This window comes from Cryptomeria japonica, chromosome 8 (assembly GCF_030272615.1).
Source record: "Cryptomeria japonica chromosome 8, Sugi_1.0, whole genome shotgun sequence".
NCBI lineage: Eukaryota > Viridiplantae > Streptophyta > Pinopsida > Cupressales > Cupressaceae > Cryptomeria > Cryptomeria japonica.
In genome coordinates, this window is record NC_081412.1 from 491111662 (window position 1) to 491137872 (window position 26211).

Below are 26211 nucleotides of genomic sequence, written 5' to 3' on the forward strand. Positions count from 1 at the left end.
AAGTGTCCAATGAACCTTGTTGCCTCAATTGTGCAAGTTCTCTAAACTTCACCTCTGGATCCTTAGTGTCGAATCTCTCAATCAGTTTGTTGGTGAAATCAGCATAGGTGGTGATTAAGTTATGACCAAGGGTGACCAACGCATGGTACCACCATTCGTGGGCCACTCCATCCAAGTGAAAGGTAACAAACTTGATGGCATCCTCCTCTGGCATAGGTCTCAAGGACAAGTAATTGTCCAACTTCTGTACCCATGCTCTAGCTGTACTCTTAGCGCTTCCATCAAAGTGTGCTAAGGTCACTCTTCCAAGAGCTTTCTGAAAATCTCTTGGGGCAGCAAACTTGTAGTCATTCCTCCTTCCTCTCTTCATTTTCTGATTCATAAACTAATCTAGAGTTAGGATATCTCGGATCTCACCAGGAAGGGAAGCATACTCCATGTAGTTGTTTCTTATTTCATCAGTTGTGGGTATCTCTATTTCATCTTGTTGTACTTCTTTTGGCAAAAATACAGGTTGTAAAGGCCTTGGGGCTGAACCTCCATTGTTACTCTCGTTGTTACTCCCATTTCCATTACCGACAGGAGTGTTAGAAGTGTTGGCTTCTGATCTATTGTTGGGTTGATTAGTGACCCCAACAACATTCTGGTTGAGCTTGGCCAGTAGTAGAGACATCGTGTCCATCATGACATTCAATTGTCTATCTGCCTTCTTATCGGGTGCCTCATTTGGTTCTGTAGTCTTATCTACCATTGAATCCACTGAATCTGAGGTATCTAGATCATTCCCTTTGTTTCTCAGTACTTCTGAAAATGTGTCCTTTTCGGGCACTATAGGAATCTAAAACTACTATCTCTTCTGCTCTCTGTTGTAGTATCTGACGTCTCTATCACTCATGGAGACTTCTGAACCCACTAACTCTCACAGGCTGGCAGGAAAACTAGCTCTGATACCACTGTAATATTCTAGTAATTTTTATTTTTTTAACAGTAAGAGTTACAAGCAAACACATCAACCCGTTAAGGTTAGAGAAATAATCCAAACTGCTGAAAGGGAACCCTTCCACCTTTTATTCACTGAGAGCCCAAGCTGCGAGGGTGAGAGCATACGGTGTTCCAGGGATCGTTAGCACCATAAAACAAATTGAAATTACAATGCTTGGGAGGCAAGCCAGCCCCTTCTGCTTATCCAACAGGACATAAAACAAACTCTTGGCGGTAAACCAACCAAGGGAAAATAACAAGAAACTGAAACTCAATCACTCTGCTGCATATTTCAGCGAGAGGACATTACATTAAGCTATCACTCTACCGCATATTTCAGCGGGAGGACCATTGTATTAAAACTTATCACTCGACCACTTATTAAATGGGAGGACTGAGTACATAAACTGAATTACAAGCAAGAAGGCAACAAACCAGCCTCTTCCACTTATGCAGTGGGGATTACAAATAAGAACAACAAGAATGGATGATCAGTACTACAGAAACAACCTTACAAAATAGAGATAAGATAAGAAGAGTAATGTAGATTTCTACAACAAGAATATAAATTTCTGTTACAACCAATCTGCAAGCTGAAAGTATAAATCAGCAGCCTATGGAAACTCCAAAATGCTCATAACTCCCTCGTTTTTCACCTGAATCAACTCAAATCAGTCCCAAACCCACAATATATCACTCACAACAACCAATCCAAACTACAATCCAAACAACCCAATATTTATTTGGCACACATCCCAATGCAAGTACAAAAACCCACACTATGCCTAGGAAGTTCGATTTTGTCTAGGAAATTCATTGCTTAATGAAAATTGCTAAAAACTCACAAAATGAATCACCATTGCTAGGAAGGAGGATAGAGTTGATACCCATAACCGTCAGTCGCTCCAACAAAGAGGTGTGATTGAAAATGTGCTTCAGCCACAAACAAAACTAGCAGTCTCCAGAATCACTTCAGCATCAAAATTGTCTACGGCCAACTCTAAGAATGTAAGAGAATACAATACACAGCTAGGTATTGTATTTCAAGTATGAAACCGGGTAGCACTAGGGAGACGCACTCTTAAGCCTCAAGTTCTGTCATCAAATCGATGACATAACATTACAATTTTTCAAGATGATGCAAATGGGAGCCCAAGTCTCATATTTATAACTTCACACACCTCAAACTCAAATGCAAATTCCTTCAATTTCAATGCATTTCATTTGCATTTCATTCCACTACATGTGGACCCAAGTGTGGCGCCATTTCCCCACAAGTCAAACCTCACACCCAATGCTTGGACCCACATTAATTACTTGGCAAAGAAGAGAGATGCAATATAAAATAATATCCCTCCAAATAAATTCGACGTCCCTTATTACACAAGAATTTCGCCAAATACTTAAGATAAAAAATAAGCATTAATCCCAAATTCAATAAATCAGTAGCAATTAATCAGATTAATTAAATATTAACCTTATGATAAGGAAATAATATTTAATTTGTCACATATGACTCCTGTACTGATAACTATCCAAACCTAGATGAAATTGAGCCAGGAGACCACTGAACTGCTACAGAATTAGGACCCTATCCACTACCAGAAATAAAATTATGTCATACTGCCACTTACTAAAAATAGTAAGTCAAGAACTAATGCTCCGAAAAGCATGATCTTCATGCCCAGAGATAGAGCATGGAGAGCTCAGTAGGACAGTGTCACTAAAATAGTCATTCCCTGACTTACTAAGAATAATAAGTCCTCGTTTCATCAATGCTGGACCTCTCATTCTTCATTCCACCTAGCCTACAGGTCTTAGGAATAGCCTAATGGACCACTGGAAGGTCGTCAATGAGAAGGGGACATTACACACATGTTCTTGATTGGAACTCTTTGCAGGTCAAGGACGGACAACTTTCCATGGAGCCCGTGCGCATTCTTCAGTGTCGGGATTTGATCCTCAGGGGTCGCACCATCGACCAGGTAAGGGTCCTATGGGACCCAAATGATGAGACATCAACGACTTGGGAGGATGCAACGAAGATGAGAGAGTTGTATTCTTATTTGTTTTAGACTTCCAGGAGTAAGCCTAGTTTTGGGGGGGATAATGTAGTACGTCTCCTCATTTGAACTTATTAGACTCAGATTTTATTATTGTTTACTTTTAGTGGATACATTACCATGATATGTTATTCAAACTTATATGACATTATTTCATGCTTTATCTGGATATGAGATGCATAATTTATTTGCAGTATTTCAGTACTTGTGATTTATGACATTTTATGGATTATTGCTATGTACTGACACTTTATGTTATCTATGCAATGTGAAATTATATGTTGTGTCTGTGGGTGTATTGGATGCAAGGAGATGATTTTACTTCACTCACTCCGGTGAGACAGGGAACGTCGCAATTCTCCTTCATCGGTGTGTATGTCGTGTTTTCTATATTGTATATATGCATGTGTGGTTCGGTGACGGAGGATATTGCAGGTACAAGTACCAGGTAGGTACGGGGTATCGTCTCCACCTGGCTTCATAGGTCTGAGCGTGCCTTATATTTGTCCGATGGAAGTGGAGGAGGTAGTAGTTGACCCTATTTTAACTAGTTACACTCTTGTGAATGTCGTCAGTTGGTCGTCCTGTCAATTTGTTTGGCCTTCGTGTATTGTCATTTGACTTTTTTTGAGTCTTTGTTTGGGGTTTGTTGAGTTTGTGTGTTTTAGTGGATTTAATTAATTAATTCAATTTATGGAGTTATCTCATAGTTGGTATTTTTGAATTATGTATTTTATGCATTGAGATAATAAATTTAATTAATTAAAAGAAGTTATTAAATTAAGTTGCAAGCTGCATGATATTAGAAATATATTTTATTTAATTTTAGTGAAAAATAAATTAGATTAATTTCATTTATTGTTTCCTAAAATTTTAAATAAATAAAAGAACATCAGAATAAATTAGAATTAAATTAAAGTATTGCTTTAATTCTTTTTTTTAGGAAATTAATTAATTTGAATGAGAAAAGAAAAGAAAAAAATGATTTTTGTTTATTGCATGTAATTTATTCCTTTGTTAGGAATTAGAAAAGAAAAATAAAATTGCTTTTAATTACTAAAATTAAATATTAGGGTTTTTGAGAAAAATATATGCAACTTAGAATTTTAGTTTAAAAGTGGAATATATCATTTTATTTTTGGGAAGTCACAGGAAAGAGGCAGTGATTTTGATGAAGAAAAATTATTGGAAGCTTGTTGAAGGATTGAATCTCTCATACAAAGTTCTTCCAGGAAAGCTATACCAGGTAGGGTGTGTGTTAAAATATTTGTCAAATCTAATATCCTGTCTAATTATTCCTTGTTCTTGACTAAAGTCCATTTCTGAAATTAGTTTCTAGTTTATGGAAAGAAGTTATTTCCTGAGTGTTTGTAGATTAAAATTTTTGAGAAGATTAGGAACAGTTAATATGACAAATTTTGCCAAGATTTTTATGGTGCATGAAAATTGCAAGATTTGGGAGAAATGAGATTTACCAGAGAAAATATTCCCTCTTGTTTGATTTTTGTTTCGATATTTGGCTATGGAAATCCTTTTTAATATATAGAAATATATTTAATTATTAATTAAATTTATTGGATTATTTAAGTTTTAGGGAAATTGTTTTTTTTAACTACTTTTGAAAAAAAAAATTGTATTAAATAAATTTGTGAGAAATAAATTTTTATTGGAAAATGAAATTTAATATATTGTAAATTTTAAATTTTTTTTTAAAAAAATTTAAAAATAAATAAATATAACATTTTCAGTAGTTACTACCGACGGTAGTACTTGCTACCGGATGCTACCATAAGGTAGCATGTACTACCTACGGTTGTACTTGCTACCTACGGTAGCAGGGGGAGGGGGACGGGAGGGTTGGCGGGGGTAGCCGTGTAAAATAAAAACTGTCTCATCAATTTTTTTAAATGGCCCACCGAATTTTATAAGTTCAGTTTTATTTTAATTTTAATATGTTTAAAAATAATAATATGTATATAGTATTTTATGAGGTGTTATCATGTAATTATTGGAAATGAAAGTTATTTCAATATTAAATCTTCATTTTATTATAGTTTTAATGTGCTATAATTACATAATATTATATTTGAAGAATATATATATTTATGTAAATATATTATATTATTATATATAATTTTAATTTGAAATTTAATTTAGATTATGGATATAAGCTAATCGGAATTATTTGTAAATTAATCATGAACATATAACTAGGGGGTTAATTTTTATGTGATTTTATTTTACCTTATTGGACAAATGACAACATTGATTTCTTTGTATTAATATAGTTGTATTTTCTTGTTTTCTGGATAATCTTTAATTGCAAGAATTTTATGTTTTTGATTGTTTAAAGAAAAAATTGTCTGTATTAAGATCTTGTGTAAATGATATTTGTAGTCGAGCTTAATTTCGTTGTAATTTTGGTTGAGTTGTCATTATGTCATATGTTGTTGTACCCCCTTGGTCGGGTGTTGTTGTGTAACCTTGTTGATATGAGCCATTGTGTGTTTTGTTCCAAATGGTCAATCCTAGGTTAGTGATTGTGTATCCTTCACATGTGGTTAATCAGGATTAGTTACGACTGTCTGTTTCACTATAGAGTTCTCGTAGAGAGACATTTCCTGTTAGTGTCCTACGAGAGAGTGGCTTTCGAGCGGGGGTCGTGCCCGAAGTGGATGGCAAGATAACCCCTCGAAAGTCAGTTAAGAAATGATAACCTCATAATTGATTTGGGGGTGAGTAGTTAAAAATATTAATTAAGATAATGTGCCTCGCACATGGTTGAGTGCTTGTATAAGCTCAGGATGTGGTGAGAAGGCCTGGAATGACAAACTTAGTTTAAAATATTAATTAAGATAATGTGCTTCGCACATGGTTGAGTGCTTGTATAAACTCAGGATGTGGTGAGTAGATTTGGAATGACAAACTTACCATCTTGTCTTCACGAAAGATTTGGTAGGGTCCGCATGAAACTTAGATGGAGTCGGAGGTTTGAGAGAGGTTACCAGGATAACCCAAGATGGGGGCTGGGACCTATGGAGGCCTACCCGGATAACCACCATAAGCCATGCGATGACACTCTCTTCTTAGAGTCGCTAGTGTTTGTGAGTTGAATCACATGGATGTTTGCGGAGTCATGTAGTTCTTTCGTACTTGTCTTATTTTGTTTGCTTGAGAGTTTTTTACCATCTCTAAACACACTGGGGTGGTTCCATTTCGGGATCACAAGGTCGAATGGTAGTGCCACTTTCCATTGGATGTTCTGGATTGTATTTTTAGGCGAAGAATGACTTCACTGGTGTTTCTTGGTTTGTGGTTCATGTACCAGCTCTTGTTTGTGATCATTGTTGAGTTGAGACCTTGTGGTCATTGTATCAAACTTTTATGTAACCTTGATATTGTAACTTTTGGATTCCGTGGTATTTTTGGAAGCCATGTATTTATGGATATTTTAATATTATATCGGTGGAATGTATGTTAATTTAGTTGCTTTGATCTTTTGTATAAATGAAATATGGATAAATAAATGCATTGGAATACTTTGAATCTTTCATTATAGAATTTAGATGTATGTGTAAGTTTATTCTCAAGCATTTAATTTACCTAATTTAAATTGGACAATTGGATTAACCATGGTGTTAATATAATCTGCGATTTAATCTTTGTTGGTAACCCTTAGAAAATCATGTTTTAGACTTCCGTTGTGTTATTAAACGTGCTATTGTTATAATTAATGCACTTAATCTTTAAAAAAAAAATTTAATTCACCCTTTAGTTGCCTAGTTGTGTTGTTTTCCTTTAGGGTTCCTGGCGGAGCATTACAGAACTTGTCTCCAACTTTTCCATTTCCACAACGATGGTTGTAACTTGTATGCAGTTTTTGGGATCTTGAAAATATTTCTTCTCAAATTGTAAAGAAGTTTTGCCAATATCATTAGGGGAAGAGCACCAGTAGTTGAGCATGTACCAATTGTTGTGAGGGTTGTTGATACCTATTGTTCCAAAAATTGAACAAATAAAACCTATAGTGTAAAAGTAACCAATCAGGTGATGCCATATCAGTGGCACAACTATTGGGCCCTCTTTTGCATGCCTATTGGTCTCTTTTTTTTTGGGCTGTTTTGGACACCTTGGCAAAAAATGTGTTGATGTGGCACCATACTTGATGATGTGGCGCTGAAATCTTAGTTATAAGCAGGGGACTTGCCAAGTAAGCTACTGTAAAAAAATTGAGAGTGATTTAAAATTTCCACGTAGGATTTTGAGAAACGCGAAGTTAGGGTGCTCAATTACTGGTGCTTTTCCCCTAGTTGACTCTTATCATTTTCTAGATGATTGCTTGAAACCTGTATGGTTGGCTGTGTGTATAAGGTATAACCTCAATCAACAGACATAATAATAATAATAATAGCCCAATTGACTTTGAGTGATTATGGAAAATAAATTTAAGCTGCTCAGTTCAAGTTAGTAAAGCATAGTCATAGATCAGTTAAAATAAAAAAATCTTTGCTTCACACTGACAAAGAACCTTAAATATCAACGTGTTTGATAGCAACCAGGGGGCCCAAATCCTTCACCCTTTACAAATAGAAATACATCATTCTTCTAATCTTTTCATCTTCGTTTAATGAAATCTGGCTTCACATCCCATCTTCTCATCTTGTAGTGGTTTTTGGGTGGCAAAGTATAACTGTCATTTCTAAACTGGGTATGTGACAATGCAACTGGCATATTAAATAAGTGGAACTTGTCTCCAACTTTTCCATTTCCACGGTGATGGTTGTGTCCACTTTTGGGATGTTGGAAACCTCTCTTCTCATGTAGTAAAGAAGATTTGCCAGTAACATTTATTGATTCTGTGTAGTTTTGTCTACCGTAGCCCTCATCATCTGTATACTTTTTGTTATAAGAGATAATATTCACTTTTTCTGAGTTTCTCTTGTACTCTTGCCTGTAATGATCTTCACAAAAGTTTCCTTGTTGATTACAAGAAATACCTTGCTCCAAATGTTGATTGATAATAGTTTGACCGTGCCAATCATTTTTTCTGGGTTCAACTCTTTGATATTCTTTCCAAGAGTGATATGATGTCCTTTTATCGTAAGAATTGTTGTTGGTAAGCTGCCATGAGTCTTTTCCATCTGTTCTACCATTCCTGTGATCAGATCTATGTGTTTCATGTTCATGGGAAGACTGTTTTTTATGTGAAGCCCTAAAAAATCTTGACACACCAATATTCTCATCCATATCCAGCTTTCTAAACTTCCAACTCGGTTCATCATTAATTTCATTTCTGTGCCGCAGATTTGGAAGAACTTCTGTTTGCTCATATTTATCTCTATTAAATTTTTGACCCGTGTCCTTTGAAAGGCTCGTCCGGGGTTGAAATGGGCGGTCCGCAAGTCTTCTTGTATCTTCCTCAATTCCTGTACAATTGTATTCTGAAGAAAACTTATCCGGTAGTTGTTTCTCAATTGAAAGCATAATGTTTTTCTCAAGTTCCTTATTTTTTTCTGAACTGTCACTTTCTATTAAGCAGATTCCTCGGGCTGTTGCCATAGCATTACTTCCTATTTCTTTGATTTTACCAAAATCGTCATTGCTAAGTCTTGCTGTATCAGACCTTTCTGGAGAATTTTCATCGTCTGACAACCATCCAAAGCACGCTTTCCTTTTCAGTGGCATACTTGAGTTTTTGTGGTGGGAACAATACAAGTTGGATGTGTAAAAGGGTGCCTCCTGCCTTTGAAGTCCAATGCTAGGAAGTGATGTGATGCTAGTACTCTTTGCATATCCCCTGCTTCCTGAAATTCGATCAGCAACTTGTTCGGGCACAATCTGACATGCTCCTTGTAGCACATTTTCTGTCAGACAAGAATTGGTGACTGCATTTTGAGAGAAAGGAAAAACTGCACAACAAATTGTATGCATCAGAAATTATTTTCCAACCAATCCCAACAACCGAAGAACATGTTTCTATCTGGAATCATCAGAAAATGTGAACAGATATATATATTTACAGTAAATGTTAAGTGCACGTTTGTTTGTAGAGTACTTATGAAATTGCTCATTTTGTGTAGTTAGACATTTTTTATTGGTGATACTAGCTTCTAGCATTTATAAAGAAATAAAACACATCCCACATATGTTCACTGATTTTGTATTTGAATCAAAGATTTGAGATTTACCACAAACAAGATATAGTTCACAAATTTTGTTTAAAGTTATAACATTCTTTGAATATCTCACCAGTAGTAGTTTCAGTCACAAATGGTTCAGATGAGTTTCCCAAGGAATGAATAAATGAACTGGCATCTTTTGTAAGATCCCAAAGACATTGTTTCTCTCCAAGCCCTTTACCATGTTTGTTAGATTCTTCACCTTTCTCTTTTTCCTCAGATTTCTCTGCTTCTGGAAGAGTCAAGGTATGCAAGAATACTTTGGTGTCCACATTGTCTCTTTGATCCAAGCCTTCTTGCAAACTAACCAACAAGGAATTCTGTATTTTGTTTTTGCCCGCATTTTCCCAACTATTGTTCCCACCAAAGTTGCAGTCCAAAGAATCACTCTCAATCTTGCCTTCATATAACCCTTTCCGACTCACCACTTCAGCCTTTATAGAATCCGGAGTATGATCCAAAGGATCAGATATTTTTAGACCAACATCCCCATTAACTTCCTCAGCTTGACTGGAGTAATGAACAAATTCACCATCTGAAGCCAAAGATATGCCAATTTCCCTTTTATGGGTCAAAGTTCCATCCCCATCTGCAAAGTCTGTAAAAACAAATTTGAGTAAGGTGTCAAATGACATCAATCTATGTATTCCACCTTAACTTTAGAAAATCTACAACTTCAACATTCATATAACAGATTAGACTACAAGAATAATGAATTGATTGATATCTGCGTTATCACTTGAATTCCCAAATTTGTTTTCTTCAGTTCTTGTTAAGGTTCCATTAAAGATGGAATTATCATATAATTGGTTCTCTATAGGGATCACTTGCTCAGTATGCCCACATTCTTGGTGTATAAGAGTCTTGTCTATTTGAGCTGTCTCACCTGTAAATAAAGTTTGAATTAGACTTCCATTTAATCTAATATAAAGGTTGGATCTGTTCCTCGCATAAAGAAATATTTTTAAACTGCAAAATCTGTACTCAAGACATTTTAGTTTCGTCTTCAAAGAGAGACAATAAAGCTTCCAATATAGCATCTTCTAAATTGGAGGTCCTTGGTTTTCAACTTGTGTGGATATTAAACTCTTCAGAAAATAGTGACATCTCACAGAAGCTTTTTAATATTATGTTCTTTAGTTTCTTCCCATATTTTGAACCTTGTGCTAATTTTACCTTCCAATTTTGTGTCTTCCTTTGGCAAAGGTTCGTTCTCATTCCATTTCACATTAGCCAAATCAATGTCAATGTGTTCTGTGTTTGACTCTCTCCCATCCAAATCACCTGCCTAAATGAAAGTACGTAAAAAAGTTAGATTTCTCTCTTATTCTAATTTGCCACCATCAATTAACTTTAGTTGCTGTTAGAGGATAAACATTATTCCAGCAGCTGTCAAAATGACAATCAAAGTTAACAAATATGCACGATGAGCTAAATTGATAATGGAGATATAAAAATTCAAACAGTGATAACAACTACAGAGGATGCAGAACCTTTTTTATTATTGCAAATAATTTGAGTATCATACGTACAAACAAACAATAATGCCACAGGTGAGATTAGGAAAGAATAAGTGAAGTATATATCGTATGCTATATCTCTTTTGACATATGCATGGTGAAATACTGAATTAAAATAGATGTATCTTGCTCAATGGCAAGCTGAAAAACTGAGAAATTGACTTTGATTAGATCTTTTGTTGATAGAGAAAGATGAGAAACAAATCTGTTGTTACCAAGCCACCTATAATTACTTCTTTATCACTAATTGAAGCTAAAATCTAAGTTGTAGATGCTTCCTCAGGTCCCAGTCCTGTACCAAACTGGCATGGGTATGGGTTCTGTGACGATAGTGGCCCAAGAGTGGCCAGGGAATGCTAGCCGCTCTCAAGTAGTCCCATGAGATCTCAAATGCACCAGCGACCACAACACTGATTTGAAAATAAATAAATGTCAAAACATAATTTTTAAAGTATTTTTTCAACATTAAAACATCAAAAGAAAATCCTAAATTTTTCAATTAAGAGTGAAGGCCTTATACAGATTTTTTGATTGTTTTATTTTCAAATTTTGCAATTGTAATGATTTTCATTTCAATCTTGACTTTGGAGTCTTGGACCTATATGATATATGACATAATATTAAAATTTTGAACTATCAATTGACAATTAATATTATCTTTATAACTATCATTGATCAATGATGAAATATCACACTATCGAAGATTCAAATGTCATTATTAATAATTATTATATGATATATCAAATGTATATATACAGCCATTCTGTACCCAATATATTTCTTTTCCCGTACCAGAAATGGAAACTTGGGCAAAAATCAAATATGGTTTTCCAGTTATACAAACCATATAATTGGCCCAAAAAGCATATGGTCTTTAGATAAGAACAGAAGAATCAACTTCTGGATTATGAACTTCAATCCTTGTGCGAATAAGACTTCCTTTACCAGCCAACTTTTGGGATGACTGTCTTCCAAGCTATTGCAACAAAACCAATTGTATTCACAGTTTGGTTGAGCCAAAAGATCCTAATCTCTTAAAATCGATTTTAAGAAAGCCTATGACAGGATGGGCTGGCCTTTCAATTGCACGATATTGTATGCTCTTGAGTTTTGACCCTCACTTTCTTCAGTCTGTGCAAATGCTCCTTTCAGATGCATTCACCTACCTTAATATCAATGGTACTTAGTCAGACCAATTTAGCCTTTATTTGATCCATTTGCCAATGTTGTCCACTTGCTCCTACATTGTATGTCTTTGCAGTGGAAGGATTTAGTTATCTCCTTGCCAATGCAATCTCTCATAAGCTTGTCCAAGAGTATTTTGCTTCTCACTAACTCCTCTCAACAGTTGGTGAAAGGTCATTTTGTGGATGACTCCTTTCTTATCCTTATTGAGGATGAAGCAAATTAAAACATGCACTTCAATGCCTTGACACTTCTTGTCTCTCAGGGTCTAGCATTCAATGGAAGAAAATGGAGCGTCGTAGGTAATCCTTCCTTTTGGTTCCTGCTTGCCTTCAACCCTCTGGTTGGAAAAGGATTGAGCATAAAGAAATCTGTTCACTTCTTGGGCATTCACTTTGCCTTCTAGGCATCTCCTTCCCAATAACTATTTCTACTTGATATGGTTGAGAAGAAACTTGTCTATTGTATCACCAAGCCACCTTCTCTAGCTAGGATGTTCAAAATCTGATCAAAGGTGCTTGTGTTTATCCTTTTTTATCATTCTTCATGTTGGGCTCCTTCCAAGGCCTCTCCCAAGAAGTTAAATGGCTTCTTTGCAACTTTATTTGCACCATTTCAAAGCAAGGCAAAGGCTTTCATAGAGTTACTTGGGAATTTTGTCCCAGGGATTTTAGTAGCCTTGGCCTCTTAGGTATATAGTGGCAAGGCATAACACTTTTTGCTAGTGGATTATCAAGGCATTGGATGGCAATGAGGCTTGGAAGACTTTTCTTATTCATAGAATTTCTTCCAGCCTTCCATATGATCATGAAAGTGCCTATCAAGTTTCAAGGCACCTTTATAGTCAAGTATTTGGAAGGCTTGGAAAGCTATTAAACCTTGGCTTCTATGGATTGATGCTGGCTTCAATGATGGAATTTCATTCAACCAGCATTTCTTTTGGTGATCCCTAGTTATCACTTTTCATGATGTGCCACTTGTGGAGGTGCTCTAGATTCATGCTCTTAATTTTTTTTTTAAAGGCATAAAGACCATTACTAATCTTTTTTTTAAAAGCAGCTTTCTCTTGGTTTTCATGACCTAAAGCTAAAGCCAAGTATAATTTAGGCAATCAAGAAGAGTCCTTTCAAGAAATCCTACAAATAGTTCCTCCTCACACAAACAAATTGGCATACATTCCACTAAGCATTGGTGGAAGGGTTAGAAGTGGTATCCTACCACTTATATTTTAAAATACACTCACAGGGAATATACCTGGCTCTCTCCCCATTTGCTTAAGGTACAAAAGCTGAATGAAAGATGGTCTCTTCACTCCACTCCACAAACTTGGATTTGCAGGTTTCAAATAGTTTTGAAAGCCATTCTTGAATTAAATTGTCCTATTTTTCTTGGCATGTTCTTTATCAAGGCTTGCCTTTGGGATCTTAACTAGTGCAGTTAGGGCTTTCAACTCCCAACAGCTCATTTTGTGGGCATTTGGCCACCTTTAATTATTTGTTGTTGGGTTTTGTCTAGGAGCCTAGGCTATCTAGGTCTAAAGTCATGGTTTTTTCAAACCTTTTCAGCCTGAATTTTTTCTTGGTGTAATGTGCTTTTAGTGGATTGATCAAGCTTGCTTTCCAATTTCCCTCGAGTTTGGAATGGTTTTTGAGTGGAAATATTGTTCTCAATATAGAAAGATAGAAATCTAGCTCGTTTGTTGAATGCTTCTATTGATCAGCATTTCACTTTGTATACAAAGTTGATTTTCATTTCCATTGTCCTTTTGTAGATTTAAATCCATGCCAACAAGGTGCAGACAGAAGTTGTACAATTATATGTGCTTTATGACAACTAGGGTAATGCTCATTGCACTGTGGCAAGAGTTTTATTGATGCACCAACATGTTTAAAACCAATTTGGACTTAAGGTCACTAAATTTTCATGCCTAATTTTATTTTGTGCCTAGTCCTCTTGGTTTTACCTTGTCTTGATAGTTGGTTAAGGTGTTAGGAAGCCTACATGGTGTTGCTTTTATTGCCCTTTCTAAATCATTTGTGAGCAATGTTAATGATCAATCTAAGAACTCCATTTTAGGCCCATGAACTTCCTAGTTTTTCCTTAGCTCTATATGTTGTGTACAAACCTATGGTTTTGTCTTGACAAGCATTCATGGAACACTAAATCATTTAAACATACATACCTCAAGCCTTTTTTTAATACTTCTAGGCCCTATGCTTTGTATTCTAACTGCGTGGTAACTTGCATTTATCACTTAGCAATGCTAATGATGCAACCAACAACTGACATTGACCTCTCAGCCTACCGTTTGTTTCAATCTTTGTATCGCTTCCCTGCTACCATTGATCTCAAATGCAAAGTGCTACGTGTCACAATATCAATAGATGTGGACAAGCCTTCTATATCAATTGAGCAAAACCATTACAATTTTTTTCATGCTTGATCCCCCAATGCCCTTGGCTCTAAGGTAAGCAGATGCATGATTGCTTTTTAATTGATAATTATGTTGTTCTTTGAGTTAGCTTGTGGCCCTACAAAAAATTAGTGTTTCAAGGTGACATTGACGATTTTTATTGGTTGTAGCTCATTAATTGAGCCATAAATGTCATGTTAATGGCCATTGAGAAACAGATAAACTAAGCACCTACAATGCCATTCTCCCCATTTAAACAGTGAATGTAAATCTTGCTTAGCTTTTGTTAGACTATCAGATCCTATTATTGTATAACAGTTGGGACCCACAAGTAAAAGGTACACATTAACTTTGTTGAATCCACCTAGAATGAGGTGTCATTCACTTAGTTTATTAGGTGTTCATATTGATCCACATCATAGAAGGGCATATCAAATTATCCCACGTGTGCATTAATGACATGGCTTTGGCGGGCCATTTAATTTATTTAGGCTGGTGAGTGACATAAAAATCAGGCACATGTGCATGGAAGGCACATGGAACAATATTATTGGTTGCAGCTAGTCGTCCAAGCCATTTGTAAACATCTTTGGCACCCTTTCGATGCTTCAAGACCATTATCTCAAGCACAATCCCCATCATTGTTGGATCTCCCAACCACTTAACAAGCCTTTACACTAGATCGCTGTGAAACAACAATGCACTATTGACCTTTCTATTCATGACTGGGGAGGAGGGCAGAGGGGAGGTCCACAGGTCAGCTCATAGGCAAAACAACTAAATGTTAATGACCGACATTTTTGCTTTCACTGGTTGACCCTAGCTATCAAATCTCACTTTATCATCTTATGTCATTGGATGAGCACATTGTCTCACCAAAAGATTTAATAACCCATGGCTAACCACCTAAACAAATGTCTTATACTTTTGCTTTCACCATTTTGTGGTCTTATTCTTCACTGTTGTTCCCTGTGGGTGTTTTTACCCAATATAGGTATGTTCTTGCTGTTAATATGAAGTCAATTTTTTTTTCAAGCATTCATTAAACAATTGATGACAAGTTCCATGGTAGTGAATTGTAGAATTTTTTTTGGGGACTTACTATTTTTGGCCATATGACGTGTTTAATCTGCCATGTTTCTTTTGTTATGAAGTGCAGATTGATGTAACAATAAAATATTCTTGAAATATTGTGAGACCTTTGTCTGGTTTTTCCTAGTACATCACCAGGTTTTCAATGTAAATCTATGTACTTTTCATTTATTGTTTTTCATTGTTACTTTTTGTACTAATAGTTTTCACAACACTTGCCACCTAGCCCTTTATGAGTAATCATGTCATCCTATCAGTGAGATATGTAATTTCAAGCCCGAACAAACTTGATAACTTGTCTCCAAATCAATTTACCTACAACTACAAAGATAATGAAGGCCCCCTTGCGAACTAGCCATGAATTCTTGGGCACTAAACACCAAGCTGGGTATCCATAACAAAAAATATTGTAATTCAAGGTCTATGCTTTGATGCCAAATGATTATAGGAAATTTCAAGTTCCTTGAATGGGGAGAAGCTGTGCAAAGGAGATCTGATCCTTCCAACCAAATCAAAGAAAAATAAAACTTGCACAAACTTAAATGACCTTTTATATTGGAGCTAAACTTAGATAAGGACGTGGTTAATTTAATGATTTTAATTGTTTATAATAAATAAACATGTGATTCTGCTCTTTTCTATGCAGGATTATAATAGCATGATTAAATTATCTTGAACTCTTACACTTGGCAGTTAATAGGACAATTGTAAACCAGTTGGTGCTGACTTGGACATCTCTTGGAGCAATGCATAGCTGAGTCACCTAATGCTTGGAATGATTGATTGCTTGAGAGAATTGAATGACAAAGCGCAACTAAGAGAAAAAATGAAATTCATTGGACCTATTTAAATGCTATGATGTTTACTCAAATCTGATTTAACTCTATTGAGGTATTTACTCTTGGTTCGTGAAGGATCTTGTAAAGTCCATCTAGAAAGTGTTACGAATAAAGGTAAACACCACAAATAGAAATCTGAAACCTAATTAGAAATCTGAAATCAAACCCTTGTGATCATGAAAAACCATTCATCTAAAAGACCTTAATTGTAGAATACCGTTAATGGAGGTTATGACAGAAATCAGGGATTTAACAAGATTGGCAATCCTCATAGAATCAACACATAAAACTGGAATTACATGGAGAAAACCCTTAAGGGAAAAAACTCCATAGGAAAGAAGTTAAGATTGCATTAATCTTCATATACATGAAACATATACAACAATCTTTCTTCTACTCCCAATTCTAGTTGCTTTTGTGTACTTCTAAAAACACCTCACACCACACACCATCCAAGAACCCCAATATATACAGATGTAGAGAAGATTCATGGGCCCAAATCTGCCTCTTCAATTCCCTACACCTTGGCCATTGGTTTTCCTTCTCTGTAATGTGAAACATCATTCTAATACCCTCCTTTAAATCTCTATCATAGGCACCAAACTTTGGAAGTTCAACAGTCATCTTTTTTTCTTTCATTCCCTTCCTAGGCATCTACATGAAGGAATAAGAAACAGAGTAATTTAATTACAATTTTCTTATAAATGCATCTACAACATATAATTGGGACATCAATACAATCACATAAGATTTACAAGGATGATAGCACCTTATCCCAACATTCTCCAACTTGACATCATAAAGTGTAAAGACATCCATAGAAATGCAAACAGATCAGGTACTTGGAACAAGGCCCATGGCCTCCCTGTACCAACAATTTTTTTTTGTGCTAACAGGCTTGGTCAATAAATTTGCAACATTTTCTTAGTTTCCACCTTCTTTAACTCTACCTATCTACTTTCAATCATTTCTCAAACAAAATGGTATTGAACATCCACATGCTTTGTGTGAGCATGGTACATTGGATTCTTTGCCTAACAAAGTGCATTCTGACTTTCACATCCACTTTGAATGGTCCTAAAATCAAACCCAATACTTGCAGGCAACCTCTGTAACCAAACCGCCTCCTTGGAGGCATGTGTATCAGCCATATACTATGCTTCAGTATTGGACAAAGAAATCATGGGTTGCCTCTTGTTCATCCACCTCACTTCACCACCAAACAAAGTAAATACACAGCCACTAGTGGACCTCTAACTGTCTAGATCATAGCAGCAAAAATCTTTTGGGGGAAAAACCAGAAAACCACAAGTATAAGACTTTTTGAAAAAAATGGACTTCAAAAATAACAATATAATAATTATTGAATTATATTGTAATAATGTAATTATAATATATTAATTATTATTATGTTATTATATAATATAATAAAATATATTATATTGTTATAGATATATTATAATTAATAACTATTAATTAAAAATTAAAAACAAAATAATATTTAACTTATTATTATATTATATTTATATTAAAATTAATAATTAAAAATGGAAATAATTAATTAAATTTAGTACATATTAAAACCTATCGATTTAAAAATTGAAAATTTAAATTTTTATTTTAGACTTTTAATAAAAAATACAAATATGATAAATATTAAAATATTAATTGATAATTATACATTAAATATTAAATGACTTATGAGTAATTTTGATTCCATGATTGAGGCAAATATGCTCGAGGGAAATAATAAATAAAAAAACTTATAAATAGGAAAGGAGCTCATAAACGCATACCATAAAAAGAACAATAACTACACTTAGTTCCCCCCCACGCCCTACATCAAGACAAAATAAAAAATTAATGCTTACCCCAAGATGCACGGCCTACCAAAGATATCAATATCAACAGATGAAATGTAGTGAATTTCAGTGTGTGAAGAATGAGCTTCCATGTTCTTATTCATGTGAGCTAAGTCGTTCCAAGACATCAAGGATATCACTTCAAAGAGAACTGGAAACCTCTAGAGCCCTAAACACATAACCTTACCTCTACATTTTTGCCAAAAAACTCTATAACAAAAGAAAAATGCAGTGTGAGATAGCGATTTCATCGAGATTTAAATGATGCATTTAAAGGGTAAACGTATGGTCAAAGCCATTGACCACAATGTCAGAAAAAATCGGCATTTTTTAGAGGGAAAAAATTGCAACCGCCGGTGATTCAAGACTTTTACAATTATTCGCGATTTTTGCTTCTTTGGTCAAAAGATCAATGGCCCAATATGTATGCATCAACATAGCCCTGTATGAATAAACTAAACAATAATCAAAAGTACCTTGCAAATATCTTTAACACACTTTTAACATAATTCCAATGTTCTCTTTCTAGGTTAGACATTAACCTACTTACAACTCCCACTACTTGGGCAATATCTGACCTAGTGCATACCATTGCATACATCAGGCTACCAATTGCACTAGCATAAGGCACATTAGCCATGTTCTCAAAATCATCCTCAGCTTTGGAACACATGTCTAATGTAAGCTTAGTGCCTTCAAGTAAAGGAATATTCATTGGCTTACAATCATGCATATTAAATTTGCATAGAATAGTCTCAACATACTTACCCTATGTCAACCAAAGCTTTTTGTTAACTCTATCACCTCTTGATTTCCATTCAAAGTATGTACAACATATCATCCGCATACAAGGCAATGATTAGTATCCAATCATCAATGCAACTAACATAAATACAACGATCTTCTGTTTGCCCTCTCGGGTAAACGGTTAAATGCAGAAAGTAAATGCACAGAACATAATGGAAATATATTAAATAATCAGCCTCTGTATTAATTCCACAGTCCATGTACAATAAGTGCTTATAACATTACATCTGACACGACTAACATGATCCTACTTCGAAGAAAAGGTACACAATATATAATACCCGAAGGGGTACGACACAACCGTCGCGACTCCAACCGCCTACCCATCGGCTAACTAACTGACTGCCGTAACTCATTATTACCGATGACAACATAAACATAACAACATAACATAATGATTATTCCCGGCAACATCATCCCCCCCAAGAAAAGAAGTCGACTCCGACAACTTAATACAAAATAGAGATGAACGACAGGAATTATTGACGCCAGTCGGGCCCAGATCTTATACACTTGTTGCGTCCTCGCCTGAAAACCCTTTTTTGCTACCATCCAATGCTCAAGTGTGGATTTCACCAATATTGCTTCCTTTGCCATCATAGTCCTCCCGTGCCTAACCCAAACTTGTCTGCAAAACACATTTTTCAGTCTCAGCTTCCACCAACTGCTACTCAAATGATATTGTCTCCCTAGCCAAGTTGTCCTCGATAGCCACCCGTGCTGCTCTCCCGGCATCTAACTCCTGGATACGCTGAACTAAGTCTCACGCGACTATTGCCTCCAACCTGGTGGTTAGCTCCTCTCGATCCCTCTGTGCATCCACCAAGGCAACCTCACGTCCAGCCGAGACATACTCCGAGTTCCTCAAAGCGTACCAGTCATGCCTGGAGGTGGCCACAATCCGCTGGCACAAATGCTAGGAGACACCTCAAATCCTTCATCACACTCCCCAAAGGTTAATAACTGAACTAAATAACTCCCTGTTGTCGTACAACTGCGTGGACCTGCAATGCCTTCCCTCAAACTCTGTTTGTTCGCAACCTCCAAATCCGTCTCCCTCTACGGCTTATGGCTTCCCCGCCAATGCTTAGCTGCAGGCTTCTTTCTCACAGTATGGACAAGCACAACACCTCTCGTGGTATTTTGTAGCTCAAAAATAAACTGGGGGTCTGGGGGCAATGCCCCCAGTAGGGTTGAGGGGCAGCGCCCCTCATGGGGTTTGGGGCAGCGCCCCTCATGGGGTCGAGTGCCCCTCGCAGGGTCCTAGGGCAGTGCCCCAGGTGCGCTCCTTGTCGCAATACAGGGCGGGGTTGAGGGGCAGCGCCCCCGCCGCCAACACCAATTTACAACCCTCAGAACCATACGAAAGTCCATGGCGCACAGCATTTTAGTGATATTTTAAGATGCCAAAACCCTTCTTCTCCACTCTGAATTTCCAATGTCCTGGCTTCAAACTCTAGCGAATCATTTTAAATCTAGTCGTTGTCGTTTTTTGTTTTTTTTGGGCACCTCGGCCATACAACCTCCTTGTACGGTCAACAACAGCACTGGCACCTCCAATCATGCGGCCTACCCTCCACCATACGGCGGACCATGACGACGAAGCCGCTGTGCGGCTTTGTGTGCGACTGGCAGTGCGTGGTTGGCGTGTGCGGTTGGCATCCACCTTCAGTGTTACCACCGCCAATGGCCCACCGCACGGTGGTCGCCGTCGGTGTTGCCACCACACGGTGGTCGCCGTCAGTGTTGCCACCGCCGGGGTGGCCCACCGCACGGTGGTCACCGTTGGTGTTACCACCGCTGTACGGTGGTCCGTTCCTTTTTTTTTTTTTATATATATATAATTTTTTGACCGTGCGGTTGCCTGCCATATGACCGTACGTTTTTTTTTTTTTCATCTCCTAATTTAGTTGTCTTAGAGAGTTGTCTGCTTGGGTCCCCTGTCTCTGGGATTGCCCTTCATCCTTCTCGGTTTTCCTCGCCCGAGAGCCGCCTGCTGTGGTCCTGTGCCTCTTGAGTCGCTTGCCTGGCCTCTCGAGTCCCCCTCCATCCTCTTAGGTCCCCCTCCGGGCTCTTGGGTGTTTGTCTGGCCCCCTCGGGTCCCCTGTGCACTTGGCGTGGTAGGGTTTCAATTTGGGCCCGTTGGTGGCCAATCTATTTTCAATGGCCATCCGAAGACTTGGAACCACAAATTCTACAGGGACCACGGTCTCCTTCCCGTACATAAGAAGAAGAAGAATAATAAAGATTTTGAAGGCAGCGGCCTTCCACACAGGGTTCTAATCGTTGTCGACACAATTGTTCTTCAGATTATCTGTGTCACCGAGGTTTGGGGCGTCTCCCTTCCAATATTCTATGTATTCTGGTAGGTACACCTCTATTGGTTGCTCTAGTTCCTCTACTTCGAGCCTGTAGCTTTGGAACATTTCGTAATCCTCCATTTGCCAGTGGAAGAGCCCGTTAAGTGAGCATACCTCATCTTCAGAACATCCCTCCAATTCGAGCACCCCTTCACTGTTCAGCTCCATCACGTTGTTGCCCTTGCTTTCATTGGGACCCCCTTCCCCTTTATTAGAGTCCTCTGAGTCTGAGTCGGAAGAGGCGAGCTCTTCGCCAACATCTTGGGTGTGTAGGTCAATGGTATATTTCCACCCTCCCTTCTCCATGGAAAGTGTATTTTTCTTCCAGTTGTGGTTTACCCTCGCGTTGATCAACCACGCTCTCCCTAGGATGGCATCATAGCCTTTCTTCTTCGAGGGAATAACCACGAAATCTAACAAGAATGGTTGCGTACCAATTGTCACTTGCTGGGCCATCAACAGGTCGAGTGGCTTAATGCCGTGTTGGTCCGCTCCCACCAGGTTGAATGTGGGTGGCCACAGGGTGGGCTTCCCCAGCCACTTCCATGTTTCTTCTGGTAGTACATTCACCCCAGATCCCCCGTCCACAATGGTGTCCTTCAGAATTGTCCCACAGATACCCATTTCTACGACAGCTAGGTGTCTACCACTGCTCAAGGCTAGTAACATCAGGTCAGTCGAAGGGTTGACGGAAACCTCCACCTGTGGTGTACTCTTCGAAGCGGTGGCGGGAACCCCTACCTGTGGTGCACTCGACAATGCGGTGGCGGGAACCCCTACCTGTGGTGTACTCGACAATGCGGTGCTTTGCACATTGGTGAGGATGGCAGTCCTCAATTGTGGCATAGAGTCTAGAAGGTTTTTTACCTTTATCGGCACCTCCATCTGCAAGATTTGCCCAATGATGTTATTTTTCACTTCCGTACGGAATGATGTACTCGCCACCTTGTTGTCCCGTCGTTCGGTCGTTATCTCACGTTCAATATTGGCCTTTGCCTCCCGTAATCTCTCCTTCTCCGTACGGGGGTCGGGATAAGTGGCTTTTTTCGCCTGGGCGCGGGTGATCGCCAGTACTTTTTCTCACCAGTCTTCTTAACCTTCTCAATGTTGAGGAGATTAACCCCTGCCTATGGGCAATTTGCGTCCTCATGGTCACCTGGCCCACACCAACGACAAAGGTGCTGAGGGGTGGCTTCCTTCATGCAATCACGGGCGAAGTGCCCCCACTGATTACAGGCCCTACATTGGATAATTGGCCGGCCCTTGGCGTCATACTAGATACGGCTTCCGTTATTGGTATTGTTACTATTCCTTCCGCCGCCGCGTCTGTTGTCCTGGTATCCTCCAGATGATGCCGTTGTGTTAGTATGTTGGCCGGTACCTGCTGGTGCGGATGTTGTGGCCTGCTCCGTGACCAGCACCTGGTTCATTTGCGTACCTCGGGTTTTCATGTTGTATGGGCACTCCTTGGTGGAGTGTCCCATCACTTGGCAAATCTCGCAGAATGCCTTCTTTTGGCAAGTACCCTTTGTGTGCCCTTCCTCTTTGCACTCAGTGCACCATATGTCCCCTTCGTTCCGACCAGTGCTTCTCATTATTTTGAATTCCTTTCTCATTCGCTCCATGTCTTTCTGGAGTGCTTGCATCCGTTTGCCAGCCTTGTCGTCGTTGCTGCTTTCCTGTGAAGAGTCATCGTCCTCGGATGAGGATTTATTACTTTTCTTCTTCTTTGATGTTTTGTGTTCGCTCTCCAGGTCCATCGCCCTATTATAAGCATCGTCAATTGACGTCGGGGGTACAATTTTCATCTTCCTCCGTAGGGAGGATTTCAACTCTTCAACGAACCATCGTTTCTTCAATCCATCTGTGGGTTGGCTTTCCATTTTACCCAAGAGTTCTTTCAGCCTCCGACTGTATGCCCGTACTCTCCTTGGTGCCTTGTTTGGTACTGTATATCTCCGTTACAATTTCATTGTCATCACGGAGCAACCGAAACTCCCCCGTGAATTCCTTCTGTAGATTGCCCCACGTGGCCACTTTTTGCTTGTCCACATCGGAGTACCAATCTATGGCAACTCCTCGTAACGTGGCTGGGAACTGTTGTACCCAGTCATCCTGGTTTGTTACTCCGTTGGCGGACCAAATGGTTTCACATGTACGGCAGTGCTGTAAGGGGTCTTCCTTGCCCTCCCCTGTGAACTTTGGCAATTTTTGTTTACTCGCCATCCCACCGCTGGGTCTCGCTCCTCTAATTCCTTGTGTTCTTGTACCTGGCGATCCTCCGCCTCCTGCAACTGAACCTCCACTCATGGGTCCTCCGAAAAAAGTTGCTGACACCAAACCAAACAAATTGCCTCCCGTACGGTACCCTTGTGCTCCCTCGGCACCTTCAGTCGTACTGTCACCTTCCGGTGTCTCCCTCCGGTTGGTTGTCTCCCTCCGGTTGTCCTCTGAAATGGATAAATTCTTTAGCAAGTCTCTGGTAGCGTCGATCAAGTTTAGACTTCGCCTTGTTTGTTCCACCAACTCTTCGCAGCGTCTTACCCTACGGTGGTATTCTGGCGAACTGTAGAGTTCTCCTTCGGCACCCTCCGTGACTCCTTCTGGCAGCCCTACAACAGTGTAGACAGTGTAGTTCTCTCCGTTTATCTCTACCTCCGCAACCTCCGTGACACCTCCTGGGTTCCCTTCGGGCAACCCCTCGGCTGGTCGTCCCTCGGCAAGCTGCCTTAGCCTACGCCTTCGTTCTATCTGCTGTCTGAGATTCAACGCGGTTTGTGCCACTTCCCATTCGTCACTCTGTATCTTTTTTATTTTTGTCCTTATTTAGTCTATTGGGCATAAGTCACTTCCATACACAACAAACACACGCCATGTACACAAAAAAACTTTTATTATTTTTATTTTTTATTTTGCCTTTCGGCCACAATTTATATCAGCAGTGTGTTGAGATTATTACAAGGTTGCAATTTCCCCTTCGCCTCTTGCCATCACGCTCTGCGTCCCACGACGATTGTTCCCTTTGCGCGTTGTCGGCCTCTGGGTCAATCTCACCGACGAGTAGGCCCGTTGTGTCTGTGCGCCATCTGTGTCTTCCGTTCCTGAGTTCGTCTAGGCAACGGCGCCAAATGTTTGCCCTCTCGGGTAAACGGTTAAATGCAGAAAGTAAATGCACAGAACATAATGGAAATATATTAAATAATCAGCCTCTGTATTAATTCCACAGTCCATGTACAATAAGTGCTTATAACATTACATCTGACACGACTAACATGATCCTACTTCGAAGAAAAGGTACACAATATATAATACCCGAAGGGGTACAACACAACCGTCGCGACTCCAACTACCTACCCGTCGGCTAACTAACTGACCGCCGTAACTCATTATTACCGACGACAACATAAACATAACAACATAACATAATGATTATTCTTGGCAACATCTTCCTCACTTCTAACAAAGCCCAATTTCATCACAAATGAATCAAACTTTTTATACCACAAACAATTCAAACTTTGTATACAACATCCACAATAATTGTTTCAAACCATAGAGAGACATTTTTGACTTGCATACCAAATGATCCTATCCTTTTACTTCAAACCCCTTTGGCTGTTGCATCAATACTTTCTCTTTGAGATCCCCATGTAAGAATGCAGTTTTGACATCCATTTGCTCTAAATTTCCTCTTTGAGATCCCCATGTAAGAATGCAGTTTTGACATCCATTTGCTCTACCTCAAAAGTTACAGCACTGAATAAGAGAAATCTAATCAAAGACAATTTAGCAATAGGAGAGAAAATCTAATCAAAATTAACTCCCTCTCTTTAGGAGTAGCCCTTGGCCACCAATCTAACCTTGTACCTCTCTCTAATGAGCAATTTGCTCCAAAATTCTTTTTGTAAATCCATTTCCAACCAATGGCTTTTCTTCCCTTAGAGCAATGAACAAGATCCCAGGTGTCACATGAATCTAGAGCCATCACCTCCTCTTTTATAGCTTCCTGCTGTAAAAGACTCACTTTCTATAAAGGACTCACTTTATTTTGAAAGAATAGCTTCCATATAGAAAAATACTAAGCGGGCTATACCTGTCGATTCAATTGGATTTTGGGTGGAGTATGGGATTTTTCTTTTGTTAGACATTTTCTTCTTTAGGTTCTTGTTTTACCTCTTCAATTTGTTGAGAACTCCCACTTGATCTTCATCTTCAAATCAATGTGCATTGTTTTACCAATAGTCATTTCCTTTGGTTGTTCAAGTACAAGAAAAGCTTGAAATGAAATCTCTAGGGAAAAAGTTGACTTGGTTAGTGGATTAAAACCTTGTAACCTTTTATAATCTCACCATATCCTATGAAATGCATTTTTGTGCCTTTAAATCCAACTTAGACCGCTTTTCTTTTTCCACATGAACATAAACCTCACAGCCAAAGACCCTTAAACATTATATAGATGACTTTTTACTGTCCACTTTGTTGTGACCTTTTCACACATCACCCCATCACAAATGGGGACCCCCTATTTTTCTTCCCAGTTGTGTCAATTTCCTAGGGTTAAGGTGGCTAGCAATCAATTTTATGCTCCAAGTATGAAGTTTGACCTTAAGAAGTGACGAAGTCACCAGGATCTCAATTATAAGCATGAGTAGGTCCTAGGGTTTTAGGATAGCAAAGGTCAAGATTGAGGCATGATTGTCAAGAATTACCTTCCAATGATGAAACACACCCAAATAGCGAAGAATGAAGGCAATGAACTCGTGGAAGTTTGGAGAGAACATTTGACTAAGTTAAAATTTTGCTTAAGTCATGGTCCTTATACTAGCTTGCTCATCAAGGGCAATTTGTGCAAATGAACCTAGAATTTGTACCCAACCTAGAAGGGGTATCAAAGCCTCTAAGTCACTTAG

At 38.4% G+C, this 26211-nt stretch overlaps 1 protein-coding gene across 1 annotated transcript in view; it reads right to left on the reverse strand.

The window, feature by feature from the left end:
- Positions 1-7464: 7464 nt before the first annotated feature.
- Positions 7465-26211, reverse strand: part of LOC131060069 (uncharacterized) — a 47878-nt gene continuing 29131 nt past the window's right edge. Inside the window, exons 3-5 of the mRNA XM_059210455.1 lie at positions 10400-10511; positions 9294-9821; positions 7465-8953 (exon numbers count right to left, since the gene is read on the reverse strand). Of these exons, the coding sequence (XP_059066438.1) occupies positions 7659-8953; positions 9294-9821; positions 10400-10511 (1935 nt within the window). The 3' untranslated portion in view covers positions 7465-7658. The remainder of the gene's footprint in view (positions 8954-9293; positions 9822-10399; positions 10512-26211) is intronic.